Source organism: Lontra canadensis, unplaced genomic scaffold (assembly GCF_010015895.1).
Source record: "Lontra canadensis isolate GAN:19392208 unplaced genomic scaffold, GSC_riverotter_1.0 scaffold189, whole genome shotgun sequence".
Classification (NCBI taxonomy): Eukaryota; Metazoa; Chordata; class Mammalia; order Carnivora; family Mustelidae; genus Lontra; species Lontra canadensis.
In genome coordinates, this window is record NW_022631183.1 from 1,555,278 (window position 1) to 1,579,721 (window position 24,444).

Sequence of the window (24,444 nt, forward strand, 5' to 3'; positions counted from 1 at the left end):
AGGGTAAAATGAGGGTAAGAACATACAGAGATGGCGTTTTCAGCACAAGCTTTATACAGAACAGAACACTTTTTTCACATTGTACTCGGTCCAACAGAGCCCAAACTGTGGGGCTGTTGCTCTTAATCAGTGGAGGCTTCAGGCTTTGCCACTTAGCACATTCTCCACAGCTCTGGTTACCTGATCAGCACTGAAGTTGTTCAAAGAGACATTCTTCTCTTGGCCAAATGCTGGGGAGAGAGAATAGGGACTAAATATCTAGTATACACCGTGGGACTACCAAAATATTAATAAAAGTCTTTGTCTTCAACTTACAGTCTTGTTAGGGTGAGAAAAGTAGTACAGAGATATGACCAAGGTATATTTGGGATGTCTAGAGTTTATCCAGGGGGTCTCACACATCTAGGAAGCCCAGGTCCAACTAGAATTTTGGCTGATTCTGGGTGGCCACCATGGGAACGAAGACATTTCAAGGCAGTTTTTAGGGGCCTGGTAAGGTATTTATTATTAGCCACAACAGTGCTTTGCCTGGGCCTAGCCTTGGCTGGATGCCAATTCTGTGCCAGTCCTAGTATAAAACACTAAAGTAATTTGCATCCATCTCCCCTAGTCTACGGGCTTTTTCCTCCTACAAACATTTTTTAACATATATTGCAGTTATCCACTGTTAGAACCAGTTAACGTTAGGTATGACTTATTTTCTCCCGGCCCTGACATTCCTAGAGGAAGGCCTACTATGTGTCAAGCAACATGACCATAATTTCCAGACTGTGGTAAACTTAATATAATAAAAAGGAGCTAATCATAATGTTATATGATTTGCTAGGGAATACCTTATTAAGGAGGTGATAAATAATTTCAGACCTGAATAACAACAACATGAATTCTAACGAGCTAGCCATGAAAATCTGGTAGAAGTTCATCCTAGAAAGGGGGGACAGGTGTAAAGGCTAAATGCTATTGTATCCTAGCTATGTAATCTTAGGTATGTTTCATAAAAAAAATTTTTTTGGTAAGCTCTATGCCCAACATGGGGCTTAACTCCTGACCCAGAGATCAAGAGTCCTATGCTCTACTTACTGAACCAGCACCTGCCCCTGTTTGGTAAAATTTTTGACTCACCGTTCTAACCTCTACAGTAAGAAAAGAAGAATCCACCCCCTCATATAATTAATGAAGATTAAATGAGATTTAGACAAGGAAGTACTCAACGCAGACCTTAACATTAACCTTAACATCAACAGAGCATAAGCTTGTATTACTGAGATTCTCACACTACCTGAAACGGCACTGACCACACGTCATGTGTAAAGACCCACTTCGATGGGAATTAATGAGCATCACTTCCCAATATGAACCCCGTTTCTAATTACGAAACCAACAGCTCCTGGTCCCTATGCAGGACAGGGCCCGCCTCCATATTGGTATTACTCGAGACACCAGCATTCTACAACCCCACGAATGTAGGTTTATCTGAAACAACGTCAAAAGCAAGGCCGAAGTCCGAGTTCCAGGATCCCTACAGGTTTCTGTGTGACCCTGGATGACCTTCTCTTCTCCAACCCTTGTTCTCCTATCGGGGTCCCAAACTGCCCGCTTCCCCGCTCACCGTAGCGGGCCCATAGTTTGGGTTGCACATCAGAACACTCGCGGATTAGGATGGGCAGACCGGGGTTCGCCTTCTTCAGCTCCACATAGTGTTTCTCGATGAATTCCCTATTGAGGGGGAGAGAAAGCCGTGCGTGCTGTCTACGCGCGAGACTCCCCAAACATCCGGGAGGTAGAGGTCATGACCTGGGCGCCCCGAAGCCTACCGGCTCACCATCTTGCACCTCACCTGACGCCCTGGCTTCCGGGTGAGCGCTGGCACAAGTGGAGGCGAATCTCACGGAGGCCAAATTTGGCCCCAATCCCGCGACTCGCTGCTGCAGCCGCCATCTCCTCCACTGCCTAACTCCCCGCCCTCGGACTTCCGGCCAAGTTTTCCAATCTGGCCAATCGCGGCCCTGCCAGTTCCCGCGATAGTTAGATGTCGTACGGGGGGCGGGGTAAAGTTTAGCCAATGTGTTAAAAGCATTGCAGAAGGCGAGTTCCGCTTATTTCCATTTTCTCCGCGAGTGGGCGGAGGCGGAAGGGCTGCGGAGCGCAAAGCACTGTGGGATTGTTCCTGAGGTGCATCGTGGGAAAAATCTTGTCCTGGTTGTGTTGTCTTTGGAGCTTCAGTTCCTGCTGGCGTTGAAACACCGCCGACGAAATGCCAGAGCGAGACAGTAAGGCTCGGGTCATTTGTCCTTTATTACCTACAGGACTTGGGACACTTGGAGTGTTGTTTTCGCTTCAGAGTTTAAGCACTGTGCGGGTGGTGGAAATCTGGCGAAGCCCTTTGGTATCAAATGAAGCCGGGCAGCTCCGGACTGTTGTCTCTAAGCTTTGTCCTAGCCCCAAGTGACGACGGGTGTGTATTGTCTGTGAAGTAGCCCCTACCGCCCGCACTTAATCTTGGGTCGCGCCAGTTTATCTTAATCGCAGCATCTTGGATGTCATTTTCCGGAAGTATTTGTTGATCCTCCAGCGCCGGTTTAGGGGCCCCCTCCTTTGCACCAAGAGTTCCTTGTATTTTCTCACTTGGGTACTTACTACTTTGTGTGGTCACTGTTGCTGCTTTTGCCTTTCTTCCTCACTAGAATGGGAGCAGTTTGACGTGAAAACATCAGTATTCACTAATACAGTCCCAACTAATATAGCAGTTTTACGTGAAAACATCAGTATTGTTCACTAATATAGGCAGAGAGAGAGTGGAAGTCCCAACTTTTGCACAGGAACTGACACGAAATAGATTTATTAAACTAATGCCAGGGGTTTTTGTTTGTTTGCTTATTTATTTACTTATTTTAAGGCGAGCCTTTCTCCAACCCTTTGGCTCCAGATGGCCACGATGTGGATGATCCTCACTCCTTCCACCAGTGAGTATTTCAATATAGGACAAAGTGTATGAACTGGGTATGAATAGAGTGGTGTGGAAATGGTGAAGGAATTATAAATGTCTTGTCAAAAAGGATGGTGAAAAAAATTGTACCTCATGAGCCTTTATCTCTGAACTTTAGCTGGATAAGGTCGACTGCATAAGAATATTAGAGGGGAAGTTCTGGCTGGGAGGGTGCAAGTTTTTAAAGTTAATGTTTAATTATACATGATACAGGAATTTATTCTTGTAGAAAATTAAAGTAGAAGTAAGAGTAATGTTCTTTTTGATAACATCCCCAGTTCCAGTCCCTTTCTTGGAGGTAACTGCTGTTCCTTTTCCTTTTCATATGTGTCTTTTTTCCTACTTAAAAATCCATTTATATGCATACCGTCTGAGGAAGATATATTATTATTTTGTAAGTTGAAGTATTAAAATTAAGTGACATTGTATTATATATTATATCATTTTGCTACTTGCTTAATTTCTCCACTCATGGTCTTAAAAATTATTTTCACATAAGTGACAAAGACTCCCTCCCCCCCTTTTTTTAAACACATTTATCTCAGAGAGCGAGAAAGAGTAAGAGTGTGTGAGCAGTGGGGAGGGGCAGAGAGAGAGGGGAAGCAGACTCCCCAGTGAGTATGGAACCTGGTTCAGGCTTGATGTGCTACACCTTGATCTCTGGACCTGGAGATCACGTCCTGAGCCAAAACCAGGAGTCAGACACTCAACCGACTGAACCACCCAGGCACCCCAAGGACCCTGCCTTGACTAGAATTTCATCAAGCTTCTCTGGGATCCATTTTTGACAAGGCCTATTAGGTTCAGTTTAAGCAAAGAATGCTGTTAAGCCATTTTATGGAGAGTCCCCTTAAGTAATCAAATAGATCAAGTCAAGCTCCTTTTTCCCTACCCTTAATGGCTAGCCAGTTTTCTCTTAATAATTTTTTTTTAAAGATTTTGCTTATTTATTTGACAGAGAGAGAGATTACAAGTAGGCAGAACAGCAGGTAGAGAGAGAGGGGGAAGCAGGCTCCCTGCTGAGCAGAGAGAATCCGATGCAGGGCTCGATCCCAGGACCCCGAGACCATGACCTGAGCCGAAGGAAGAGGCTTTAACCCACTGAGCCACCCAGGTGCCCCTTTACACGCCTTTTTATACTCCTATGCCAATAATTAACAAAGCTAAATATAGGTGAATGGAGTTGCTAGGTCATAGGATATACACACTTAAATTTTGATACAGCCAAATTGCTTTCACATTTGCTGTACTGACTTAAGTGCCTCTCAGTGGAATATTCACTTTACAAATTCTCACACATACTTGATTTATCAGACTTTGTAATAGTCAACACTCTGATGCATTAAAAGTGGCATTTTTTTTTTAATTTGTACTTTCTTAATTTCTAGTAAAGTTAACCATGGTTTTTAACATACTCCTTTTTTGATTCTTACTGGGTACTACTAATTTTTAAAATTTTTGCCTTCTAGATCAAAACTCACCAATGAAGACTTTAGGAAACTTCTCATGACTCCAAGGGCTGCACCCACCTCTGCACCGCCCTCTAAGTCACGTCACCATGAGTAAGTTCTGGGGTCCTCCAACCTGTCTCCCATCTCCTTGCTACAGAATCTGCTGAACTAGATGTTGTATGAACTGGAAGGCTAGTTCTTTTTTGAAGCCTATAATTCTGATTCTCCCTCTCTGGAGATTGAAGCTCCAGTGAAGACTAGAGTGTGCTAAGATCTGAGTACGTTCCACATACCACTTGTACTAATAGAATGCCACTAGTGCTTAAATGGGCAGATTTCAGGGTCCATTGCAGCCCTAGGAACTCAGATGCTGAGGTAGATATTGGGAGATACAGAATTTTAATAGTGCTTCAGGTGGTTTTGCTGTTTTCTAAAGCTTAGAAACACTCACCTACAAATAGTGGTCTGGATCTCTGCATGGTTGAAGCTGTTGCTTTGTTCCATATTCTGGGCCTTTCTTCAGTCCTCAAAGCCAGTTGTGGGGGTTTCTGGGGCTGTGGCAATATTTTGCTATCAGTGAATTTCTTTCTCTTCTAGGATGCCAAGAGAGTACAATGAGGATGAAGATCCAGCTGCACGAAGGAGAAAAAAGAAAAGGTAAAGGAAGGATGAAGGAGTGTTGGACTGTAAGGTGGACAGTATTTTTTTTAAAGGCATGGAGGTCAGTAGTTACTATGAGGCTGGAGATTAAGGTTTTCCTTTATTATCTGAGGTTCTCTGGTTTAGTGGAGAAGAATGATAGGCAGAGTGGCAATTTAGGACTTTGGAGTCAGTGCAGTATTTTAATCTTATCTTTCAGTTCCTAGCTGGATAACCATGGGGATATTCCCTAACATGTCTAATCCTCAGTATTCTCATGAGTAGAGTGATTTCATAACTTTTTTTTTTTTTAAAGATTTTATTATTTATTTGACAGAGATCACAAGTAGGCAGAGAGGCAGGCAGAGCCAGGGGAAGCAAAGAGCCCGATGGGGGGCTTGATCCCAGGACCCTGAGATCCTGACCCGAGCCAAAGGCAGAGGCTCAACCCACTGAGCCACCCAGGTGCCCCTGATTTCATAACTTTTATCAGGTTGTCATGAGGATCAACTGTGGTAGTGCATATAAGCACTTAGCACCAGTACCTGGCATATTGTAACCACCCAGTAAATCTTATCTGCCATTATCACCATCATCATCATGATTATTTATAAGATATTAAAATTTCTGGACCTTGTGTTTTGCTGTTCTCTCTTCTGGGGGAAGACCAGCAAGGGATGATTTTCTTTTTCTTTCTTTTTTTTTTTTGAGTGTGAACATGAGTTGTGGGGAGAGGCAGAGGGAGAAGCAGACTCCCCACCAAGCGGGGTGCCTAATGTGGAACTTGATCCCAGGACCCTGGGATCATGACCTGAGCTGAAGGCAGATAGCTGAACCAACTGGGCCACCCAGGGGCCCAGGAATGATTTTCAGTTGAAATTTGGAAGGTGATAAAAATTTAGATAACTTCCTGTTGCCCTACAGAAAAGTCTCATATCTTTAGAGACTAAGTGATACCAGTTGTGTGGCATTAAAGAATTCTGAAATGACAGATGGAAGGTTCCATGGTAGCATTGAAAGAGTCTATCTCTGAGTTGGAAGATGCTATAATTCTGATTTTGAAGACTATCTGGAGTTGGCCAGCAGTTCTATGAGGATGTGTATGAGCTTTCACCAGACAGTTGGATAAAACAGGCAGGAATAATTCTGCTGACCTTGGGATAGCAGCTGGTGAGCCTTACACGTTTGTTTTTCTCTGGTCACAGTTATTATGCCAAGCTTCGTCAACAAGAGATTGAGAGAGAGAGGGAACTAGCAGAGAAGTACCGTGACCGTGCCAAGGAACGGCGAGATGGCGTCAACAAAGATTATGAGGAAACTGAGCTGATTAGTACCACAGCTAACTACAGGGCTGTGGGCCCCACTGCTGAAGCGTGAGTACCCAGGCTGCCAGGGCAGGATTCCCTCAGCATCCTGGTGGCCTACAATCACAGTGTGAATTCTTGTTAATACTTGCCTTACTTTGGAACCCAGGCTGAGCTATTTCAAGAGGGACTTGGTACTCACAAATAACTATTCTAATGTGGCTTCTTTCATTATACAGGGACAAATCTGCTGCAGAGAAGAGAAGACAGTTGATCCAGGAATCCAAATTCTTGGGTGGTGACATGGAACACACCCATTTGGTGAAGGGTTTGGATTTTGCTCTGCTGCAAAAGGTGAGCCATGGTGGGTGGGTAAAGAGTAATCCTAGAATGCTGAATCCTCTTGTATGGGCCTTTCAAAGTGAAGGAGGGAGACTGCTGTCAGCCCAGACCATATAGGAAGAGTAATAGTGGCTCTTGATTAGGACTAATTGGTACTCATCCTTTAAGTCTCAGCCTTAATTTTATTCTGGGGGGAAACCTTCCCTGATCACCGAGGTTTGGTTGTTTAACCATAACAAGTGAGGTTGTTAAACCCTACTCCTCACTTCCCACTTCTTGTATCTCTGCATAGCTCTTTTATTTCACATAGCATAGTTATCACATTTTGTTTGTTTGTCTCTTTTATTGTAAGCTCCGTTAAGGCAAGGACTATATTGTCTTGCTCAGTATTTAGTTCTTAGTTCCTGGCACAATGTGGAATATAGTGGTGTTAAATAAACATATGTAAAATGAATAAACGTCTAAATCCTACTTGGTTTCCTGTTAGGTACGAGCTGAGATTGCCAGCAAAGAGAAAGAAGAGGAAGAACTTATGGAAAAGCCTCAGAAGGAAACCAAGTAAGTAAATACCAGGGAAACTTGATGGGTTTAGGAAAGTGGGACCTAAAGTAGGAACACATTTGGTAAAAAAGAAAATATTTTTTTGTCTTTTCAGGAAAGATGAGGATCCTGAGAATAAAATTGAATTTAAGACACGTTTGGGTAAGTACAGAAGTTTTACAGTAGTGGTTGTGCATTTTAGGTCGGTTGTAGGCAGTTTAATGGTCTGAGCAAGATGTGATTTCCCTTTCCCTCAAACTGCTTTCCTCTTTCTTTTTTCCTATTTCTTGCCCCGACGTTAGCTAGTTTTCTTAGAATACTCTACCAGAACTTAGATGTGGATTTAGTCATTTCCTTTATTATTAATATCTCCTCATTTATGTTGGAAGCTCTTGCAGATTGTGGCTTATGCATTGAGGAATGCAGCTTATAGCTTATCTGTTAAAAGAGGTAGCATGGTTGGTGATTAAAAGCTCAGAATTTGCAGTCAGAGACCTGAGTTTGAATCCTGGTGATGAAACTACACTAGGGATGTGATATTAGGTAACTCATTCACATCTCAGTGCCTGTTCGTCTCTCTGCAAAAATAGGGTTCATTCACCTCATGGGATTATTGGAGCCATTAAAAATACTATATGCAACATGTCTGTTGTATTGAGTATGTAGCCAAGCTGGTTTGTCCATCATTGTCAGTATCCCTTTACACCTCATCCTTCTTCCTCACAGGGCCTAATACAACACGAAGCCCATAGTGCCCCTGAGAAAACAATGTAGAAGAGTGGATAGGAGCTCAGGCTTTGGAGTTAGATAGACTGGTTCGCAATCTTTATTCTCTCACTTTGTAGCTGTGTGACTTGAGGTAAATCACTTCCCTTTCAGCTTTGGTATTCTGATAACTTAAAAGGAGATAATGGTCTGTACCTTACAGGGCTCTTGTGAAGACTGAGGCAGTAGTATTTGGTATGGTGGCACAGAGTAAACACTTACTAAATGGCAGCTGTTAGTATAGAAGTTTCTCAGTGGCTGTGCTTGCTCCTGGTCCTCTTTTCGTAGGCCGCAATGTTTACCGCACGCTCTTCAGGAGTAAGGCGTATGAACGGAATGAGCTGTTCCTGCCAGGCCGCATGGCCTATGTGGTAGACCTGGATGATGAATATGCAGACACGGACATCCCCACCACCCTTATCCGCAGCAAAGCTGATTGCCCCACCATGGAGGTAAGTGGTTTGAGTCCTGAGAGCCTGTCAGGTGGGCCTCAAACCTGGGAGTCTGCCTTCCTTCTGCCCTGGGTCTCATCCACCACATTTAACCCTGTCCACTTTTAACTTTCTGTTAGTTGAATCGATTCACTTTTCTTTATTTCTATCAGTAAAATTCCAGTTGAAGCTGTCATGTCTGACTGGAACTATTAAAAGATGCCCTTGTTTTGTTTCCTCGCCTTCACTCTGGTTTCTTTTCAGTATTTTATTTTTTTTTTATTGAGTTGTAATTCATGTGCCACATAATGCCCCTTTTGAAAATGTATAACTTAGCAGCTTTTAGTATATTCATAGAATTATGCAGCCATCACACAATATAAAAAAATTTTGATCCACCTCCACCTCCCCAAAAACCCCCCTGTACTCTTTAGTCATAACCCCCACAGTCTTCCTATCCCCTTTTACATTGTATTTTCACATGTGGCCAGTGTGATATTTTCAACATGGAAATTTTTGTCTTACCACACTTGAGAAGCTTTCAGTGATTTCTCATTATTAGGATAAGGAGTAAAGTCTTTGTTGTGGCATACAAACCCTGGCAACTTCTGGCCTGAACCACTTTTTCATCATGATTCCCTGTTTATTCTCCAGTGAATCCCAGCTTGCTAGATTCACTTCTTTCTCTCTTTCTTTCTTTTAAGAGAGAGAGGGAGAGAGAGTGTAAGCAGGGGTGGGAGGGGCTCAGGGAGAGAAAGAGTCTGGAGCAGGCTCCACGCCTAATGTGGAGCCCAGTGTGAGGCTCACTCTCATGATCTTTCGATCATGACCTGAGCCGAAATCAAGAGTCAGATGCCCAGTGCACCTAGATTCACTTTCGACCCAGGCCTTTGTATATGTCATTCTGTGTGCCTGGAACGTTTTATGACACCTCCTTTCCCTGTTTTTTCACCAAGTTGTTTATAACTTATCCTTGAATTGGTTAAGTGAATGAATGAGTGAATGAATGAGGAGATTCTTGCACTGTGATATAATGTCCTTGCTGCTTCGGGTTTTCAGGCCCAGACCACACTGACCACAAATGACATTGTAATCAGCAAGCTCACCCAGATCCTTTCCTACCTGCGGCAGGGTACCCGCAATAAGAAGCTCAAGAAGAAGGATAAAGGTAATCTGGAGGGTTAGGGAGAGAAACCTTAACTCTGGAGGGGCACCTGAGGGTGGAACCAAGGTTTCCTGGAGCCTTTTGTGTCTAGAACATTGGGATGCTCTTGGGAAACAGAAAAAAATGGGAGCAATGGAGCATTAACAAGGAGATGGTTACACACAGGTTCTGTCTGCTTGAGCTCCCCAGGAAGCAATGGACAGCTTTGAGGCTTGAGAAGGGAGAGTATGGGGAGCTTTTGTTATTCCACCTTCTAAACAGATGTTTAATGGGTACTCAGAGCTGGAGAGCATGAATTCCCACCCATGATTCTTTGAGTGGGAATCAACTCAGGAATGTTTTCTTCATTATTCTTTCTATATTTTAGGGAAGATGGAAGAGAAGAAACCCCCTGAGGCTGACATGAAGTATGTATCCTAGCCCTGTCACCTGCTAAGTGTGAGGAAAGGGTTCCCTGTTTCTTGTCTTTGGCATTTTGGGGAGGTTTTGATATGAGAATTTGTGGAGAAATGGTCAGGGAAAATGGAAGTGTGTATGACTTTGGCAGCTAGTGATCTCTGTTTTTCTAGTATTTTTGAAGACATTGGGGATTATGTGCCATCCACAACCAAGACGCCTCGGGACAAGGAGCGGGAGAGATATCGGGAACGAGAGCGTGATCGGGAGAGAGACAGAGACCGTGACAGAGAGCGGGAGCGAGAACGAGATCGGGAGAGGGAACGGGACCGAGAGAGAGAGGAAGAGAAGAAGAGGCACAGCTACTTTGAGAAGCCAAAAGTGGATGATGAGGTGAGATATGGCCCTGGTTACCAAGTGGGGAGCTGCCTATCTGTATAGGTGCCTCAGGGCTCCATAGCAGCAGCGGATTCAACTAATCCAGGGTGGGAAGCATCCTGAAAATGAGGCAAGAAGTGGGTAGGGAATTGATTCACAGATCAGTCAAGCAGGGGAAGAATGAGTACAAATCCCTCATGGCAATACTCACTTCAGTTTCTGTTTTCTTTCCAGCCCATGGATGTTGACAAAGGTTGGTGACATATGAGACATCTTGCATTCTCTCTGGCCTTCTTGGGCTGTGAGGCTGCTGTCCTAGAGTTCAGAGTTGGCAAAGGCTGGGATTACAGGACTTCCTGATCTGAGTTCTCATTAAAATCCATGTCTTGCTCCATGAAATAGAAGATGAGTCTGGAGTTACCCAAATCTTCCTGGGCAATGGCAGGGCATATTTGCTCTGCTAGATACAGTTCCTCCACCTGCAGGGTTCTGAAGATGTGAGGGAGGTCGAACTGGCAGTATTCTGTGTACATAACCCCATCTCAACCAGAGTAGCTTGTTATTTAAGGATTCATTTATTTCCAATAGAGAGAAAGAAAGAGCATGTGTGCGTGCGCCCACATAAGTTGGGGGAGGGGCGGAGGGAGAGGGAGAGAAAATCAAGGAGACGTCCCTCAGAGCCAGGAGCCTGACGTAGGGCTCGATCCCATGACCCTGAAATCATGACCTGAGTGGAAACCAAGAGCCGGCTGATGAACCAACTGAGCCCCCCCAGGTACCCTGGAGTAGCTCGTTATTAGTTGGAATTTGAATAAAGTTTTGTTAGTTAAAAGCTTTTTCTTTTGCTGAAAAAAATGACTTTATGAAAACAGGTTGGAAAGTATGTTTCGGGAGGGGGGCAGAGGTAAGTTCCTTGTTTCACAATCTGAACAGAGATCTCTTTTCCCTTAGGACCTGGATCTGCTAAGGAGTTGATCAAGTCAATCAATGAAAAGTTTGCTGGGTCTGCGGGTTGGGAAGGCACTGAATCATATCCTTTATTTCAATATGTTGCTGGAGTCTAGAAAACTTGTCCTGTATTCTTTCTAATTCCACCTACCTCCCTACTTCCCCACAATCCCTGCCCCCACCCTGCCTCTTGCCTTTTATAGTAAATTTTGTCAGGGATGCAATCATTTCGACTTTCCCATTTCTCAGAGGATCCACTCACGTCCTTAAAAGTTTTCATGTTGGGGCATTGAGCCCCAGAGAGATTGGGGGAAGCAGGGTTCCCTGCTGAGCAGAGAGCCCGATGCCCGGCTTGATCCCAGGACCCTGAGATCATGACCTGAGCCGAAGGCAGAGGCTTAACTCACTGAGCTACCCAGATGCCCCTAGAATTATTTTCTTTAACATAGCATATGCTGAAGAAGCCAGAGGACAAAAAGCAGCTGGGAGACTTCTTTGGAATGTCCAACAGCTATGCCGAGTGTTACCCAGCCACGTACGTGAGACTGTTAAGGGAGGCTGGGATGATTGGAGAACAAGTTGTGGGGAGGAGGCTGAAGTGGAAATCTGATTACCTGGGACCAAGGGGTACTTTTTACTTGGATGAACTTTTCTTTTAGGCACTGAGTGGGAGGTCTCGGGTTGGGGCGTTGGTCATTTTTAGGCATATAGCATCTTAGTTGGGAAGGTTTCTGGCTAAAGCATCAGGGTCTGGGTCTGCACCATCTGTCTAACTGTTGCTTCTTTTCAGGATGGATGATATGGCTGTGGATAGTGATGAGGAGGTGGATTACAGCAAAATGGACCAGGTATGTCATTGGAAGGATGGGTGGGGAGTCTTAGGCAGTTACTCTTCGGCACATGCCTCCTTCCCCCCTCCCAGCAGATCGGTGTCTCATTTTCTGGGCCTTCACCTTCCTTCAACTGTAGCAGTAAGAGCAGCAGCATTGTGGGGTCATGAGAAGCTTAACTTTTGAAGTGTCTGTACAAAACAAAATGAGATAGGCCAAAAATAGATGTTTTTCAAAAGATTTTATTTGTTTATGTGAGAGAGAGCATGAGAGGGGAGAAGGTCAGAGGGAGAAGCACTCTCTGCCAAGCTGGGAGCCTGTTGCGGGACTTGAGCCGAAGGCAGTTGCCTAACCAACTGAGCCACCCATGCACCCCAAAATAGATTTTTTTTTCTTATTTCTGACAAAGTGTCAGGTTTTGATTTCCATTGTAGGCAGTAAGCAAGCCTTTAGTGCATAAATAGAAAGGGTAGAAGGAATTTCTGTTTAGAAAATAATCGAATTTTATTCTAGCCAGGATTGAAATGTTCTTTGCTAGTCTTAAAAACAAACATACTGGGCGCCTGGGTGGCTCAGTGGGTCAAAGCCTCTGCCTTTGGTTCAGGTCATGATCCCAGGGTCCTGGGATCGAGGCCCGCATCGGGCTCTCTGCTCAGCGGGGAGCCTGCTTCCCTTCCTCTCTCTCTGCCTGCCTCTCTGCCTGCTTGTGATCTCTATCTGTCAAATAAATAAATAATTTTAAAAAATCTTAAAAAAAAAAAATACTCTTGGGGCATTTGGGTGGCTCAGTCAGGTGAAAAGACTCTTAATTTTAGCTCAGATCTCGATCTCAGTGTTTTGAGTTCAAGCCCTGTGTTGGGCTCCATGCTGGATGTGAAGCCTACGTAAAAAAAAAAACAAACCTCAAACCCTGACACATAACACCATTAATGGTAAAGAAATTTCATCTACTTTTTCCTTGTTTCTCTTTACTGCAGTGGTTGAGCCTGGTTTATTTCCATCTTGGAGACTTACTTAACCCTGGTTCTGCCATTTATTTAGTTTTATGGCCTTGCCAATTAATTTTACTGCTTATGCCCCAGTTTACTCATCAGGAGAATGGAGAGGACTGTGGTTCTCTTTTAATAGCATTTGAGAGAATTAAATATGTGTTTAGTGTTCAGAACAATGCCCAGTACACAGTAAGTAGATAGTAAGCATTTATTATTATTTATGAGGGTGGGATTTACAAATAATGCAACAGGATTGTGAGAGAACCTGGCTTTAGTAAGGGCTAAAATTCTGTTTCCATGACATCTCTTCCTTCCCTGTCCCCATTCTGTCTTCCAACAGGGCAATAAGAAAGGACCCTTAGGCCGCTGGGACTTTGATACCCAGGAGGAATACAGCGAGTATATGAACAACAAGGAGGCTTTGCCCAAGTGAGTCGGTACTAAATATGGCCAGGGAGTGAGGAGAGGGATGATGATGGAGTGGGCTAGCCTTCACCAGGTTTGAGGGTGTAGTCTGGCTGAGACATTCCTAAATAGGTTCTTTAGTCACAGGGCCATCTGGGAACACCTCTCTCCTGTTAGGCAACCCCTGGTGCCTTTTTTCCCTCATTTGTCCTTTATTTTTCTCAGAGCTGCATTCCAGTATGGCATCAAGATGTCTGAAGGGCGGAAAACTAGGCGCTTCAAGGAAACCAATGATAAGGCAGAGCTTGATCGCCAGTGGAAGAAGATTAGTGCAGTAAGTGAGATCACTTCTTGGGTGAACTTCGGCTGGGAGGAGACACTGGCCCACAGATAAAAGGAATAGGCAGGGGGTAGAGAGCCATGGAAGTAGAGAAGTCTGCCTTGTGCCTCAGGTGATCAGACTGACAGCGTAACTATTGGGTGTAACTGTTCTTTTTTGTAGATTATTGAAAAGAGGAAGAAGATGGAGGCTGATGGGTGAGCACCAGCATTCTTCTTCTGGGGCACTGTGGGAATTGCTTAGAGTACTGATCTTAGGCTGACTGACTTTTCCTTTCATTGCAGAGTTGAAGTGAAAAGACCAAAATACTAATCTCCATTTCCAAGTCCAAAAAGATTCCCCACAAGAATGGATTCACCAGTGCTTGCTTTCTTTAATTCCCAAAAAAGTTGTAAGGTCTCTTTTTGTCAATGTATATAAAATGTTATTGTATAATCATTTAGTTCCATTAAATCTGGCTAACCTACGATCATGTCTTCTCTGTTGGAGCATCCTCCCTCCTGGGCCCCTGAAGCACTAAGAGGGCTTCTAATTCCACTGATTGCGTAACATGCTCATGCAGAAAGTTAGCTTTCCTTGAGCTGTGATTTTAGATTCCTAGGCAGTAAGGATCCTAGCAAGGACACCTAGTGGAGAAGGAAATAATGACCTCCCTGATGGGCAAGAGGTAGATAGAGGAACATAAGCATGATTGGTCTCAAATGTCAGACTCATTCAGGCCCATTTGGGGGTCTACATTTAGCATAGAGAGTCCCTGGGCTGCCAGTCTGATCCCAAGGTTGTGCAGGACTAGGCTGTAAGTGAAGGCAGCTGATGAGAATTACTTGGGAAACAAAAATGGATTTATGCCCTCCTGAGAGCTTAGTTAATTCTAAGCACAAATTGCTGTTTCTTTGGCTGAAGGGATAGCCTTGGGGGAGTCCTATGGTAAGCCAGCAGGGTTTGGTGCCCTTTAATACCCTGAAATTTTGCCAAGGCCTAAGGTGGATTCCTTGGCCTCTGAATCATTTCATCATTTCACCTCCAACCTTTTCCTCCTCTCTGCTCATTGCCAGCACTTTGGTCTGGTGCTCCTAAGAGTCATCCCTTTTTTCCTGGCTGGATCACTAGCTGCCACTGCCTGTCTTGAGCTTAAGACCTGTGGGATGAGCACATACATGGAAAGCTAGAAGGCCACCTTAACCTTTGCCTTGCCTTTGGTCACGTTCAGCTTGATAGGGCAAGAGCATGTGAGGAAAACAGCTTTGTGCATGGCACCTAGGAGGTTGAAATTGGGCTTTAACTGCAATAGCACCTAGAATGCCTAATATCAGACAGTAAAGGACACACTGGCTTCATGGTTGTAGGCCTTGGTCCCAGTTAAGAAAAGGGTCACAGAGACCTGGCTTCGATGAAGATAGCTGGAGGGTCATTAAATTTAAGACCTGGGGTTTGGGGTGTATGGCTGGCTCAGTTTGTAGAACATGTCTCTTGATGTCACGGTCCTGAGTTCAAGCCGCACACTGGGCAAAGAGCTTACTTAACATGTCTCTTGATGTCACGGTCCTGAGTTCAAGCCGCACACTGGGCAAAGAGCTTACTTAAACAACAAAAGCAAAAAACCCTGGGGGTTGACTGTCCATTTAAAAAATCCATTTCTGCAGGGGAGCCTGGCTGGCTAGCTCAGTTAGCAGAACATGCAGCTTTTGGTGTTCAAGCCTCACGCTGGCTGTTGGGCTTACTTAAAAATAAAATCTGTTTCTGCAGATATTACCAAGCCTTGTGGACATGCCCAAAGTCCTCTGGTTGGCGACATGGTGGGTGACAAGGGCCCCCCACACCACGTGGCAACTTTTCCATTCACATAGGACATAGAGCTTCTCTGAGGTCCCTCACCTCACTTTCACCTCTCCGTGAAGGGGTTGGACATCAGCATATAATATGTCTTAGAAGGCTTAGTAGCACAGTGATGTAGAAGCTTCTCTTCAGTACCAGGGGTTTGTGCTCCTTATTTGCCCCACCAGAGTGTTCCCATTTTTATGAAACCTGCGATAACCAAAATGTTAAGAACGTCGACTGTTGTCCCCATTTTCCTTTTAAGCAACTCCTTTCCAGCTCTGAGCACTGCTGGCCTGGCCTACTGAGGGTATGCCGCCAAACTGTAGGAACTGGCAAGGTGCTGTTCTTTGGCCCCAAAGATGTTGAGCATAGACCCGCCACAGTTTAAGCGTGTGCTTGGCCTGAGTGCTGTCCATGACCTCCACATGCCAAATTCTCGTGGTGTGGGGCTTTTGGGACTTACGGGCTAACGTGGAGATTGCTCTTGGGTGCCACAAAGCCATGAAAGACCGGCGTCCCCCTCTCCATCCTGAGGGCAGTAAATCATCCTTACTAGTTGCGGGAGGGAGTCCCCAACTGTCAGCATCCATCAGGATGAGGGGAAAGGACTTCAACAGTACCTAACTTCGCGAGACGTGACCAAGGATAGCACTGACAGTCACGCCATCTACCTGGCCCAGAAAAGGGCCGCGCTAACGTGGACCAGGCGCTCACCTTGAGGGCTGGGTTTCTGGGAACCACAGCTGCGGCCCACCCCGCCCTTTCTCGTCTCAGCGCCACTTCCGGATCCGCCCCCAAGGCGGAAGTGGAATCTGGGCCACTCCTCTAGGTCAGGGGGAGGGTTTTGGGTTCGCTACTCAACTGTTGAGCAGCTCGCTTTCCTTCGTGCATGGACCGCGCGTGTGAGGAGAGGCCCGCGGACGATGGGAGCGACGAGGAGGACCCCGACTCAACGGAAGCCCCGGTCCGCATCCGAGACACCCCGGAAGACATAGTGCTGGAAGCACCGGCCAGCGGGCTGGCGTTCCATCCGGCCCGCGACCTCCTGGCGGCGGGGGACGTGGACGGGGACGTGTTCGTGTAAGTGCTGGGCAGGGCTCGGGGCTGCGGGATCTGGAAGCTCCCAGGGATGAAGTGGGATGAGGAGAGAAAGGTGCGGGAGACAAATTTTGCAAGACCCATCTGATCAATTCGTTCAGTAACACTTGGTTTTGAACCAGTTACCACACAAATCTCTTGAGACAACTGAAAGGAAGACACAGTGGCTGGAATGCCCTGACGAAGCCCAGAGACGGTAGCAGGACGAGAAGGCATTCAGGACACTTATTTTTCATTGGATTATTATACTGAGCCTGAAATGGGTTGAATGGGCCCCCTCCACTTTGCCTCTTGCCTGCTTTAATTGATCTTTCAAACACAGATCTAACGACCTCTCTTTCTTAAGACCCCTCAGTAGTTTACCTTGGTTTTTAGGGTTAAGTCAAAACTCCTTAACCTGGCTTTTAGGATCTTGGCCATCTGGTTCTCGCTCACTTTCCCCTTACTTTCTGTGCTCATTCATTCTTACCTTTTCAATGTATCTTAAATCCTCAGCTCTTGTGCGGCTTCTTCTTTCTGCCTGGAAAACTTTCCCCACTATCCCTGAGTTCTCAGCATCTCTACATTTGTCCTCCCCTTCCCCAGGCTAAATTAAATTACTCATTAGACACTGCTGTGTTAGCACCAGATAACTTGCCCTCAGAAACTTCGTAATGGTTTGTAATCTTAAATCCGTTTGTGTAATTATTTGAATGTTTGCTCCTTCACTAAAAATAAAAATGTTTTTCAAACTTTTTTGACCTCACCCCACACCACATATAATTATGTGTGATGCACCCTGATATTTTCCGGTTTATTACATTGTTATTGCAGGCACACAGACATAAAATGCTGATCACAGTTCACTAATGGATCATGACTGGAGTTTGAAAAACATTTTTATGTAATCTGTAGTCTGTTTTGTTGTCCTTTTTATCTCCCCTTCTAGACCACGGTAGGTGCTCAATATGTATTTGATTTTGAACAAGACGAGTAGGCTGGAAGCAGTGAAGAGTCATTGAAGGTTTTAACCAGAAGAGTTGTGCTGTCAGATGTACTTAAGGACATTAAACCTTAACCTCTCTATTAGCTTCAGTCACCTTGGGCAAGTTAACTTCCATATTTTCATCTTCAAAAATGGAATAATACAGGCATACCTCTGAGACATTGCAGGTTTGGCTCTGGACCGTTTAAATAAAGCCAGTCACCAAATTTTTTTGGTTTCCCAGTTCACATAAGTATACACTATACTTAAGTCTATTAAATGTGTATTAGCATTATGTCCAAAAAACAGTATACATGCCTTAATTAAAAGATATTTTGTTGCTAAAAAATGCTAACTGTCATGAGTGAGTCATAGTCACTGGTCACAGATCACTATAACGAATACAATGAAAAGGTTTGAAATATTGTTAGAATTCCCCAAATGTGAGAGACACATGAAGCAAGCAGATGGTGTTGGAAAACTGGCACTGATAGACTGGTTCCATACAGGGTTGCCATAGACCTTCAGTATAAAAAAATGCAGTGTCTGTGAAGTGCCGTAAGAGGAGGTATGCCTGGACCTACCTTGCAGAGCATTCAGGTGTTTACTGAGTTCAACAAAGGTGGGTTCCTTTCTACTACTACCCCTACTTATCTACTTCATGCTGTACACTTGGGAGTCACTCTGTACCTCCCCCTTGATTCACATCGCCATTGCTTCAGTTTGTTTCCTCTTTCCTACCTTCAGCCACTGCCTTTTGGCAGGCTTCTGACTTCTCCCACGATCATTTCAAAGAGGTTCCTTTCCCCAAAGGATTAAATTCATCCTTCTGCTTGGTCTATATGATCTCCAGTCCAGCCCCTCTTTCTAGATTCAGCCATTTCACTCTCCTGCCACTGGAACCCTCCTCATTCCTTGTCCTTGCCCTAGAAGGGACATTCATATCTGCCTCCAGTATCTGCCAGGTGAACTGTTTAACTCTTCATGACCCAACTCACATCTTGACCTTAGCTTTCGGGGGCTCTTTTCTCCTGCTAGGCACTGGGAAAGAGCAAATAAGCAGACCCTGTTCTGCTTGCCTGAAACTCCCTGGCAATTAAATACTTTGTCATCCGGCCGTTTTTGAGGATCTGCCTTGAGGTAGCCACTGGTGATACACTCTGGACAAGTACTTGGCTCAAAGCTGAGCTTCCAGGCTGGCCCTTCTCTGTTCCACCTCCATTTTGATCCTACCTCCTTTTCAGCCTGTGGCCACTATATTCTGTAATTATTTTTAACTTTCTTTAGCTCATATAGACCTGGAGTACAAGAGCCCTGTCTTGTCAATTTTTACATTTCAAACTCCTGGAGCTGTTCCTTTTTTTTCTTTTTCTTTTTCTTTTTTTTTTTTTAAGATTTATTTATTTGACACAGAGAGAGAGATCACAAGTAGGCAGAGAGGCAGGCAGAGAGAGAGAGGGGAAAGCAGGCTCCCTGCTGAGCAGAGAGCCCTATGGCAGGGCTCCATCCCAGGACTCTGAGACCATGACCAGAGCCCAAGGCAGAGCCACCCAGGCGCCATCTCTCTTTTTTTTCCCCTCAAGATTTTTGCTTGAGAGGGAGAGACTGAGAGCACAAGCTCCGGGGAGGGGCAGAGGGTAAGGGAGAGGGAGAAGTAGACTGCCTGCTGAGCAGGAAGCCTGATGAAGGCTCAGTCCCGGGACTCTGGGATGACCTGAGCCAAAGGCAGACGCTTAAGCAACTGAGCCACCCAGGCACCCCTGTTCTTCTGCCTTTAGCACGTATTTCATGTCCCCCCATTGTAGTCCAGATCTAGTATTTCCCCAAGCTGGGGCTTTTAAGGATGATGGGTCAGTTCACAAAGAAGTCCTGAGCAGATGTACTTTGAATTAATACATGTTGAATAAAAGACTTAACATTTGAAAATGGAAAAATGGGATGTTAAGCCCCTTGGGTTTGATGGTGTATAAACAGCAGTTCCTAGATAGGCTGAAGGTTGACTGGTTGGTCTTTATATTCCATGCTGGCAGGTTTTGGAGTCATTGATTCTCCTCCTCCCCCTAGGTTTTCCTACTCTTGCCAAGAGGGAGAAACAAAGGAGCTCTGGTCTTCAGGTCACCACCTCAAATCCTGCCGAGCTGTGGTCTTCTCTGAAGATGGACAGAGTGAGTACCAGGCACGGCAGCCAGCCAGCAATCTTTTGGCAAGGGAGCAGGGCGCAGCACCATGACCTGAGTACCTCTCCCCCCGCCCCCAGAACTTGTCACTGTCTCCAAGGACAAAGCCATCCACGTTCTAGATGTGGAGCAGGGCCGACTGGAAAGACGCATTTCTAAGGCTCATGGGTAAGGGCAGCTAAATTGTGTGTTGAGATCAAGGGTAATGTGGTAGGTTCCTCCTGGGACAGAGATGCTTCAAGAAGCTCTGTATCTCTAGTGCCCCCATCAACAGCCTGCTTCTGGTAGATGAGAATGTCCTGGCCACTGGGGATGACACAGGTGGCATCCGGCTCTGGGACCAGCGGAAGGAGGGCCCCTTAATGGATATGCGGCAGCATGAGGAGTATATTGCTGACATAGCTCTGGACCCAGCCAAGAAGCTGCTGCTTACAGCCAGGTATAGCCTCAAAGCTGCCGCCCTTTCCCTTCCCTCTTAAAGCTCTCTCCTTTGATGGGAGCTTTGGCTAAGCCTGCTGCTCTGCTTTCTCTACAGTGGGGATGGCTGCCTGGGTGTCTTCAACATCAGGCGACGCCGGTTTGAACTACTCTCAGAGCCTCAGTCTGGAGACCTGACTTCTGTCACTGTCATGAAAGTACATCTGGGTATGGGGGTTTGGGAATATGATAGGGTTCTGTTCAGATGGGCCTTCACAAATACGGTTTCCTTTATTTCCTGCAGTATGGGAAGAAGGTGGCCTGTGGCTCCAGTGAAGGCACCATCTACCTCTTCAACTGGAATGGCTTTGGGGCCACAAGTGATCGGTTTGCCCTAAGAGCAGAGTCTGTTGACTGCATGGTTCCAGTCACTGAGAGCCTGCTGTGCACTGGTTCCACTGATGGAGTTATCAGGTGAGAGAGGCCAGGACAGCCCTGAGATTACACCAGGGGCAGAGCCCACCAGCCAAGACCAAACACTCTCTTTTCTCTGCCCAGGGCTGTCAATATCCTGCCAAATCGCGTGGTGGGCAGCGTGGGGCAGCATGCTGGGGAGCCTGTGGAGAAGCTGGCCCTCTCCCACTGTGGCCACTTCCTGGCCAGCAGTGGTCACGACCAGCGCCTCAAGTTCTGGAACATGGCCCAGCTGCGGACTGTGGTAGTCGATGACTACCGCCGGCGCAAGAAAAAGGGAGGGCCACTGCGGGGTCTGAGCAGCAAGGCTTGGAGCACAGATGACTTCTTTGCAGGCCTGAGGGAAGAGGAAGAAGACTCCACAGCTCAGAAGGAAGAGAAAGAGAGTGAGAATGATAGTGATTGAGGCGGATAGGTCCTCACTGAGCAAGTGTTGCTCCCTGGGCTGCGTACGCAGAGATGCTATGAACTTTTACTACTCTTGTGCAGTACACAAAGCTGTATAGCCAGAGGCTCAGGACTGAGGGCACTGGTGGGAGAAAGTCCTTGTTCTGTGGCAGCTGCTCACTCTGCCGGTGTAAGACAAGCCCAGAGCTGGGGCAAGATAGCACGGACACAGGTGTACACCAACCAGGGGTTTAATATAAATACAACAGCATAGAAAAACCCAAAATCACATACACTGTAACCAGAATGTCAAGTAGTAGGGACAAAAGGCAGATTTTCTGACCCTCTGGCTCAGCCAGCCTCCAAATAAAATCAACAAAGATGACAAATCAAGAGACTAAGAGATGAGATTCATACTAAGCTGTGGGAGAAGAAGGGTTGTTTGTGTGTCTATCACACTGAATGGCCAAGGAATACCATGAGGCAGGTCAGACCCTGGGCTGGGAGGGGGAGAACAAGGTCCCTCACCACAACTTAGCCAACCCTGAGCTTTCCCGGTGTACTGGGGCCCTGCCCCAGCTGGGAGGCTGTCAGAGGTAGGGCAGGGCCCACGCTCCTCCTCTTTGAGGACAGATGGTGGCTGCCCAGACCTGCTGGGCTGGAGACTGACACAGGCTCTGCTAACTCGTGCAGACTGCCTGTGAAGAGGACAGGGTCACTGCTTAACCATGGTACCTGCCTCAGCCCCGGCAGACCGGAGAAAGCTGGCTCTGGACTCACTCAGTGCCTCTAGCAGCCTGGCAGACACTGCATCTTTAGCTACCTCGTGCCCATCCTGCCCATCTGGGGCCAGCACCACCCAGATGAGGCCGCTGAAAGGCACTGGGTGCCCAGGGATCACCACCTGGTACCAGAAGCGGTGCCAGCCGGCAGGGCCTGTGCCCAGACACTTGGTGAGGAACACAGGGCTGCCCAGCTTCATCCTTTGGCACAACAGCTGCAAGGCAGCCCGAGCCCGGTGGGACTCTAGCTTGTCCCTGGCTGGGGCCAGTCGACTGCCCTCTGGCTGTAGGCACTGCAGGGAGGGACCCAGGAGCTGCTGGCGGAGTCGCTGCTTCAGGTCTGGCTTAAGCCACTCCACAGCCACTTGCTCTCCACAGAGGCGGGACTGCCCTGCAGGAAAAAGGCAGAGACAAGGGGAGGCCTAAGCCCTGGATCCAAGTTCCCAGGCCCTGTGAACCCTTTGGAGTCAGAGGGTTCACAGGGAGGCCTGTTTAATATCTAGCCTTCCCATTTCCTGGTGGCTTCATTGTGTTTCTTTGAAAAGGGGGTGTAGTAGCTGCTATCTTCTAAGTTTCCTTATTGGTGTGCTGGTGGATGCAGGCTTTGTCTACCTCATAACCATCATAATAGCTAACCTTTATTGTGAAGGCTTACCAGGACTCAGGGAATGTGCTAAGTGCCATCTAATTGTCACCACACCCAGCGGTAGGAAGTTCTATAGTAGATAAAAGGCCGACTCAGCAGGACTGCCTAGGGCAAATCAATTTCTCTTAAACCCTCTCTTCATATCTAAAGAGGGAGATCATCCTGTGTTTCATTGGAATGTTGGACACAATGCAAGGGAGGAGTTCAAGTAGGTGGTACTTGGTACACCGGCGGAAATTAAAAATCTCAGGTCATATATAGTATGACGTCGAAAACTCAGGCATTCTTAACCCTACAATCTTGCTTCACCCTCTATACCTCTATACTGATGTGTCAAGTGCATGGCAAAATGTGTCTGGCCCCCTTCAGCAGCCCCCCGCAGCCTTGCCCCCCCCCCACCCCGCCCCCCTACCTTCCACCAGGGCTTTTTTGGCCATGGCGGCCGCGCGGTGCGAGTTGAACTTGAGCAGCGCAATTTGCGCGGGCGCCGGCCCGGGGCTGGGCATTAGCAGCGCCTCCTGCAGGCCGGAACCCAGGGGCTGCAGCGCGAGCAGCAGCGCGCGGCGGCTCAGACCTGGAGGCAGCCCGTCCACACTCAGCTCGCACTTCTCCGTGCTGCGGCACACGAGCAGCGGGCAGGACGGCCGCAGCGGGTGGTTGTGCAGCGTGGCGATGGCTGCCTGCGCGCCGCGCCGCGAACTGTAGCGCGCGTAGGCGAAGCCGCGGTTCAGGCCGCTGAAGGTCATCATCAGGCGGAACTCGTAGAGGCGGCCCACGCGCTGGAACAGTGGGATCAGCTGGTGCTCGTACACGTCCTGAGGCAGCCGTCCGATAAACACTTCGGACCCGGCCGGCGGCGGGCTGCCCACCCAGCCTGGGGGAAGGGGCGAGAAGGGGCACCGTCATCCTCCAGGATGGTTCCGAGTTCGGGCCCCGGCATCCAGCCCGAGAGGGCCTATGAGCAAACGTCCGTGAAATGGACGCAGCACTCGCCCCCCCCGCCAAGTCGTTGGCATAACTGGGTGCCTAAGCTAACAGAAAGGCTGGCTTCCCTGCCTCGAGGGAGGCAAGGTGGGTGGGTGGGTGGAGAGCCTAAGTTTCCTCAGCTGCTTGACTGGAGGGGGTGCAACGGACAGAGGTTTCTGCCTGCTGAGCACCGGGATATCCCTCCCCCGCCCAGAGGGTGCCGGTCGGTACTGTCGAGGCTGGGGGAGCGCTGCAGGCGTAGGGCTGAGACTACCGTACCTGGGGGTGGCCCGCCATACTTCCTCTGCCCGTTCACCTGCACCAGGCGGATGCCGGTCTCCCTGACCCACGCCTCCAACGCGGCCTTGTTCTCTGGATTCACCCTCTCACACCACAGCTGAAGGCGAAAGGGCAGGTTGGAATGGCGGATCACCGTGCCCGCCCCCACCTCGCCCGTGGAGTGGAGCCCAATGGGCCACTTCTTGCGCAGGTGGCACTTGTCGAACCTCTCGTGCCATCACTTACCTCACACTCCCGCTTGGACTGCATGGCTCTCTCCGCCGGCCCGTCGGTACCTCCTTTATAATCTTCTCTGCATCTGCCTCTGGAAGCTTCCCTACTCCTCCGCCCCCCAAGCTCTCATTGGCTCTGAACACGACCCCGCCCCCCAAGGGGGTGGGGGCATCCATTGCACGTGCGCCGCGGGAAGCTCGGACCCTCAGGTGAAAGCTGGAACCTTAACCCGTGAGTGTGCCGACAACCCCACCTCCTAGGGCGCGGAAGTGCGCTGGATGCGGGAACCT

The 24,444-nt window shown here is 47.3% G+C and overlaps 4 protein-coding genes across 5 annotated transcripts; 2 read left to right on the plus strand and 2 right to left on the minus strand.

The window, feature by feature from the left end:
- Window positions 1–31: 31 nt before the first annotated feature.
- Window positions 32–1,987, minus strand: NDUFA2 (NADH:ubiquinone oxidoreductase subunit A2). The gene is made up of 3 exons (XM_032847525.1): window positions 1,838–1,987; window positions 1,610–1,716; window positions 32–230 (listed from the first exon to the last, which is right to left on the minus strand). Exons 1-3 carry the CDS (start codon window positions 1,936–1,938, stop codon window positions 139–141), a joined length of 300 nt encoding a protein of 99 aa, XP_032703416.1. The 5' UTR covers window positions 1,939–1,987; the 3' UTR covers window positions 32–138.
- Window positions 1,988–2,137: 150 nt separating this feature from the next.
- Window positions 2,138–14,379, plus strand: IK (IK cytokine). The gene is made up of 20 exons (XM_032847526.1): window positions 2,138–2,270; window positions 2,897–2,963; window positions 4,456–4,548; window positions 5,035–5,094; window positions 6,282–6,449; window positions 6,620–6,734; window positions 7,210–7,280; window positions 7,378–7,424; window positions 8,316–8,479; window positions 9,518–9,626; window positions 9,991–10,030; window positions 10,193–10,412; window positions 10,632–10,650; window positions 11,349–11,427; window positions 11,800–11,880; window positions 12,136–12,193; window positions 13,508–13,596; window positions 13,798–13,906; window positions 14,075–14,109; window positions 14,197–14,379. Exons 1-20 carry the CDS (start codon window positions 2,255–2,257, stop codon window positions 14,222–14,224), a joined length of 1,668 nt encoding a protein of 555 aa, XP_032703417.1. The 5' UTR covers window positions 2,138–2,254; the 3' UTR covers window positions 14,225–14,379.
- A 2,166-nt stretch (window positions 14,380–16,545) lies between these two features.
- On the plus strand, window positions 16,546–21,636 carry WDR55 (WD repeat domain 55). Of its 2 annotated transcripts, none has more exons than XM_032847528.1 (7): window positions 16,546–16,810; window positions 19,857–19,957; window positions 20,050–20,137; window positions 20,229–20,408; window positions 20,505–20,604; window positions 20,691–20,860; window positions 20,945–21,636. In XM_032847528.1, exons 1-7 carry the CDS (start codon window positions 16,620–16,622, stop codon window positions 21,264–21,266), a joined length of 1,152 nt encoding a protein of 383 aa, XP_032703419.1. In that variant the 5' UTR covers window positions 16,546–16,619; the 3' UTR covers window positions 21,267–21,636. The 2 variants fall into 2 exon arrangements, with proteins under 2 accessions (XP_032703419.1, XP_032703420.1); XM_032847529.1 differs by lacking the exon at window positions 16,546–16,810 and adding an exon at window positions 18,309–18,414 and having other exon boundaries at window positions 19,823–19,957.
- A 119-nt stretch (window positions 21,637–21,755) lies between these two features.
- Window positions 21,756–24,340, minus strand: DND1 (DND microRNA-mediated repression inhibitor 1). The gene is made up of 4 exons (XM_032847530.1): window positions 24,167–24,340; window positions 23,921–24,038; window positions 23,088–23,549; window positions 21,756–22,420 (listed from the first exon to the last, which is right to left on the minus strand). The coding sequence occupies exons 1-4, from the start codon at window positions 24,188–24,190 to the stop codon at window positions 21,963–21,965; spliced, it is 1,062 nt and encodes a 353-aa protein (XP_032703421.1). The 5' UTR covers window positions 24,191–24,340; the 3' UTR covers window positions 21,756–21,962.
- Between the last annotated feature and the right edge of the window lie 104 nt (window positions 24,341–24,444).